This window comes from Lottia gigantea, assembly GCF_000327385.1.
Source record: "Lottia gigantea unplaced genomic scaffold LOTGIsca_4, whole genome shotgun sequence".
Classification (NCBI taxonomy): domain Eukaryota; kingdom Metazoa; phylum Mollusca; class Gastropoda; family Lottiidae; genus Lottia; species Lottia gigantea.
This window is the reverse complement of record NW_008709379.1, coordinates 2,295,718-2,301,821: the sequence shown is the minus strand read 5'-3', so window position 1 is coordinate 2,301,821 and position 6,104 is coordinate 2,295,718. Positions and strand designations below refer to the sequence as shown.

The following is a 6,104-nucleotide window of genomic DNA, read 5'->3' as shown; positions in this document are numbered from 1 at the left end:
ATATTGCCATGAATTAACATATTTTCACAATTAATGGAATAAATTAAAATAATACATGTACAATCATTTTTTTGTACGTTATTGACATTGTATAACAATGTAATATTACAGCGAAATAGCTCACTCTTTGGTTGATGATATGCAGCCTTTAAGCTTCTCAAAAAGACACCTACGAAAAAAATCCTTTTGAATCCTTTAACAGTTCAGAAGTGGACAATATGAGGAGACCTTTTGTCTGACGACCTCGCCACTGGCAAAATCTGAGAGTAACTACGAGCTCAAGTCTGGAAGAATATCATATTGCTGAGGTTAAATTATCTGATTACATCGGCGACTGAAAATTCGACAGGTTGTGTTTTCAACTTTTTATATCAAAGTTAATATTCGTTAGACTGAGAGGGTTTTTCTCGTGTCGAAGTCCACGTATCCGAGATGCCACCTTTTCGAAGCCCTTCAATGCTGCCAAAACGATAAAACTATTGAGCGACAAGCAAATGACTTGGATTTCATATATTTCCATAGATCTATTTTTAAGAAAAACACTTATAATGCAAATTTGAATATATTTTGCAAGGGCAAGTCGTTAGATAATGTGCGTTGAAGTTCTAATTCTCAGACAAATTCAAGGGAAAATATCTTGACTGACAGAATCAAAGAATATCTTCTAATGACATGTAAGTGACGGCGCAAAATTTGTTCTTAAGCTGCAAAAAAAAGTTACATACATAATATAAAAGCTTACACAATTTAAATGTCATAATCTCTGAGATGATATCTAAAAGGCCATTGTTTTTGGAAGATTCCTGAACTATACTGGGCATAATCAATTTTATCTTCATATCACGATAACTAGTTCACAGCAATGTCAAGACTAATTAAAGACATTGTACAAATTGTCTGGTATTTTGTTGTTTTATTGACATTACAATCGCCTACACGCAAAATATCAGTTTCACGCTGATTTGTCAACTTCAAGTCTAATGCGCAATAATAGTCTACAGCAAACTAGATTATTATGGACAGATCACATCGCATCTTCGTTCCTTGTTGGCTTTCATAAAATCTGCTATTTCGATACACTGGTTTAAATCAATGATATCCGATGATACGTCTGTGTCCACATCAACAACTAAACTGATTTTAAACAATCGAAACAAGTACGCCAGTTTCACGTTAGTTCAATGTAATATTAGCAGAACCATTCGCAGATAATGTTGTTTTCGGACATTTGAATCGTCTATCTAGAAGGTTTTTACTTGGACACTCTCGAGTCTGATATTCGCAACTGCATTTATCCAAAGAAATCATCAAGCATTCCGTTCCATATTATCGGTGGAATTTAGACTTACACATAATTTTTATCGACAGCAACTAACTAATTTTCGTAAATGATCCTTAAACGTCTGATTCATGAAAGCGTATATAAGTGGATTGGCCACGTTGTAACAGAAGTACATATAAAACACAACCTTTTGCTTAGGAACGATTTGGTGGGCCATTAACCATGCTGGGGTAAAGGCTAAAATGTACACAACGCTTACGATAAACAACATAACAGCCGTCTTTATATTAGCTGCACGTGCCTCTTCGCGCAATTTTTCAGCCTCGTCGTGCACACGAGAATGTTTCTTGGATTGAGAATGTTTAATAGTGCCCTCCTCAACATTGGTATCGCTATGCTCTTTTACTGGTAAATTCGGATTGACTTCTAAAAGTTTAGTTTTTGTAGGATCTTCGCCCTTCTTATCATTAGTATACGTGCACATGACAAGTTTTTGTTGTAATTTCTTTGTACGTCTGCTCTTAATAAAATGATAAATTAAGGAATACAAGACACCGACCACGACTAAACACACGACAAATAACAAGGAATAAATCATTTGATAAGTCATCACGTAATTCTTGTTTAAATAAAAACCGTAAATATACGGTGCACATATCCCTGTATGAATAACAATCGGACCACTATCAAGAGATTCTCTCGGTAATTCCAGAGATAAGTCGAAGTCCGTGAAATTAAAGCTCAACATTTCAATTAATTTTTCTTGATTCTCGACCCCTCGTGCTTCCTCCATTAGTTTCAGTAACGATTCGGTATCTGTTTCGTTAAAGTCGGGTTGTTCCTTAGAGGGGGTATATTTGTAATAGACACCATATCCTATACTGGTGGCTATACCCAGAGCACACGCAAATATCACTAAACACGCTATTACAACTTTAGTTCTGAATGGATTGACTATTCTCTTCAGTGAATGACAAATACAAAGATATCTGTCAATGGCTATAGCTACCATCATGAACGCAGACAGAGGCACTTTCGACGTAATTAGGAAATGATATAGTTTACATACGATATCATAATTGACTTTATAGTGGAGATATTCCACCACGATAGTAAATGGGATTATGATGGAACATGTAAACAAGTCAATTACTGACAAAGTCAATATAAAAATCTGAGCCGACGTTTTATCACGTATTCTATAAAACACAAACGTAGATAAACCATTTCCGATTATTCCAAGTAAAGCAAAGACAGAAAGTATAACAATTAGTATAATCATAGATGTCTGATTACTCCCAGCGTCCGGTTCCATTACACCCATGATTTCTTCTTCCAACTGTGTAACTTCAGTTAATTCCTGAAATAGATGAGAATTTTTGAATATAAGATACAACAATATTGTTACATATAAATTCCTTACAGAAGAAAGTGAGTGAGTTCGATGCACCGGTTAGCTAATGATGCTACGGTGCTGAGGTCAATAGAATTATAAATAATTCATGAATATAACCTGTACTGAAATGATTTCTGGCAATTAGGTTGTCATTAGGACTCCTGAAAATCTTATTATCTTAAATCACTTCTTTAGGAATAAACGATTGTCTGGAATGTGGCATTCAGTACAAAAACGAATATTTGTATTGTATTTATGTTTAACAAATGAGAATAGAAATAAGTGAATAGAAATGCGGCGTGCTGTATCCCCAGAAGTACTGAAACCAGCTAATGACATGAAGGTATTTATTTAGGTAGTTACCAACAGGTACATTGCTCAAACAACACGCAATTTAAATGAATATATACCTTTAAACCATTTCCACACGTTTTTATAATCCACAAGAAATCCATATATATTATTAATTATTCAATATAATGATTATGTTTTTTCTGTATCTTCCGTTGTCTAGAATATGTTAGAAAGGAAATGTTCTATTCAGATTAAGAGTTATCCTGGGAACACGAGACAGAAACATAATTAATACATCATCGATTATGTATAAATATATAATATGATATTATTCATCTCATACACAGAAAGATTATCTACCCTTTTTCTAATTTTTCAAACTCGTGACAGGGGATTTATCGTTGATCTTCTTGAATATTTTAGTCTTAAGATGGAACGAATGAAGTTTTTCGTCTTACTTTTCAGCACCTGGTAAATGGCGTTATTCGAAAACGATTTATAAATAGTTTGAAGCGATTTTGAAAATAATCTCCTGTCATAAGTCAGCCACCATTAAAGAATTGGATATGGACTGGAATTGTGCGTCTTTTTCTACTTCTACTTGGGGAAATAGCCCAAACGGGTTTTGTGCAGTTTCGTCTTGCCTCTTTCTGTCTTGTGTATGTTTGATATTGAACGAGTCGATTGGGGTTTTTACTAATCGAGAAAAGAGTTTTTCAGTAACAGTTCAAGAAAAATCAAGACAACTGATCGCATCGCAGTTTTCTTCCGTTTTTATGCGACACAAGGTTGAGTTTCATGGTATCATTGAGATTTCCTTAAGGCGGCCGCGGAGACTGTCGAAGGAAGCCATTAAAATTCAATTTGGATAATAGTAAATCAATCTATTGTCTCTTAATGAAATCATCGTCTCAATTTAATTCGTCTGAACAAATTCTATTGTGATATTTCGAACACGGATACATAGTAACCAAAGTCACTGGGTCGTGTCATGTCATGCTTAATATTGTATCTGAAACACTGGGCCTAGATAATAACAAGGTGCTGAGATCTAACTTATATTAAGATTCTGTGATGCAACATATTTTAATATTCCAATAGAGCAATGCCTAAGAACTTCCATGGTATTTTGAAAAAATTGAATGAAGTGTAAAAGAGATTCGTTTTACGTACTCCTATTCTGTTCTTGAATAAGATTATGCAATGTGAATTGCAATTTTCTAGATAAATCCTTCTCTCTGTCGATTTTCTATTACGAGCATTGATTCCCTTCGTGATAAAATTTTAATGGAATTCATTTGCTAATTTTGCTGCGGATACCTAAAGAGATATTCTACTAAACCTCAGTGCGACTGGTTAAAAATAACAAACATCTATGGTAAAACATTGACAGCTTTATTATTAAATTCTGTTTAGAAACTATTAGAGTAACCAAGAGCTTTCATTGTTTTTACAACGACAATAGAGTTTTGTTAAAGTTATAATCGGAGTAAATGGGCTTTATTTCATATACATTAACTTAATCAAGCTTTAAACTTCTGTAATCATTACCTGTTTTACAGTGTGTCCTACTCATCAACATTACATTACCGTCATCTACTGGGCCTTTAATGTTCCATGATGTTTATAATGTGTTTAGAAATAGTCAATATTTTTCTCTCAATTCCTTTTCATCGCTTTGCAGAGTAATCTGCGTTGATGAAAAACATAACTCAGTTTTTGTCCTATTTAAGCTCAAACTCAACCAACGGTATCTCTTGTTAAAACTATGACAATATGATGTTATATTTCATTATTATCTACTTACGGTGCCTGGCGATCTGAATAATGGCTTTGTCTTAAAACAAGGAATTTGGAAAGGAAGTGGTGGTATTAATAGGAGAAGGTCGGGGAGGCGGAACCATACCCTCACCAAAGGTCAAAGGATATTTGCATGATTTTATTCTTTATTTTCAACATCTTATTAGGCTAATGAAGGCAGTAATAGCCATGCGTTGTGGAACAATTTAACAGAAACTCTTTTTCGATCAGTAATAGTGGTCACACTTCTCCGTGGAAATTTGAACCTTCCAATCGATGTGTGTAAAGAATTATCCGTGTTTGAAAATTAAAATGACGAGTCGTCTTATTTTGAGGCACTGCCTTATATGGAAAAAGATATCTATAGAAATAGGAACAATAATTTTCGTACATTACATTTCTAGTACTACAGAGGACTTTTCATACAAGACTCAACTTACCCTCCCAATAAAATGGCGCAACTGAAATCGATGCTTAAATGATATAATCCTTAACTAAGAAGCATACAAAACGAAATTATCAAAAACATTTATGCTTGAACACTAGAAGTACATTAAAACGGAAGTTAATTAAATCGATGGATAAGCGTGTGTTATCTATTTATTATCTATTCAAAGAATTAATGACTCGAGTTCTTCGAATAAAACATTTATCTATAGACACCACATTGAATACCTTCATCAATAACTTGATAGATAAGAGTAGATTTTTGAAGGCTGAGATTGTCCACTTTCACTGGGCTTTGTCGAGTATATCCTCCATATTGTACCATCCGAAACGCAAAACTAACTCGAAATCCAAATTGATACTCTTACCTCTACACCCTACATAATTATAACTTTTTTTTGTAAGTTGTGAACCAAGATAATTCGTTCCTTAGGGAACTTAAGGGAATGGATGTACAGTATTCTTTTACATAGCTTGACACAGTGTGCTTTTCCAATCCAAGTCGGCGCCTTTGATCTCACTTGATCGAAATTGGTTGTGTTAATGTATACTTGATTTAATTATTTTCAATTGAACATTTCACTCTGATAAATTTTTAAATAGTAATAACACATCGAAAAACAATAAGAAAAACTTCGTAAGAAAATGATTGGAAAGATGGGAACCATAGAATTCATCACAATGAAGTAGATAGAATAGTGGGGAGTTTTGCGCGCGAAACAGACCACTTGGCACTTTGCTTTAGAGGAGTACACTATTATACAACTTTCTCTCGCGATTTTGTCATACTTTGGAGATTTTGATTGATATTGCTTGGATATTTCTTCGACAAAATCCCTTTAACGATAACCTTTACCGGCTTCTTAACGTAGCAGTCCCGCGTGA

The 6,104-nt window shown here is 34.1% G+C and overlaps 1 protein-coding gene across 1 annotated transcript; it reads right to left on the bottom strand.

Annotated features, from left to right (window-relative positions):
- Positions 1-1,358: 1,358 nt before the first annotated feature.
- LOTGIDRAFT_153681 (hypothetical protein) lies at positions 1,359-3,133 on the bottom strand (the record flags this gene model as incomplete). The annotated part of the gene is made up of 2 exons (XM_009059702.1): positions 1,359-2,642; positions 3,089-3,133. 2 exons carry the CDS (start codon positions 3,131-3,133, stop codon positions 1,359-1,361), a joined length of 1,329 nt encoding a protein of 442 aa, XP_009057950.1.
- Positions 3,134-6,104: the final 2,971 nt, after the last annotated feature.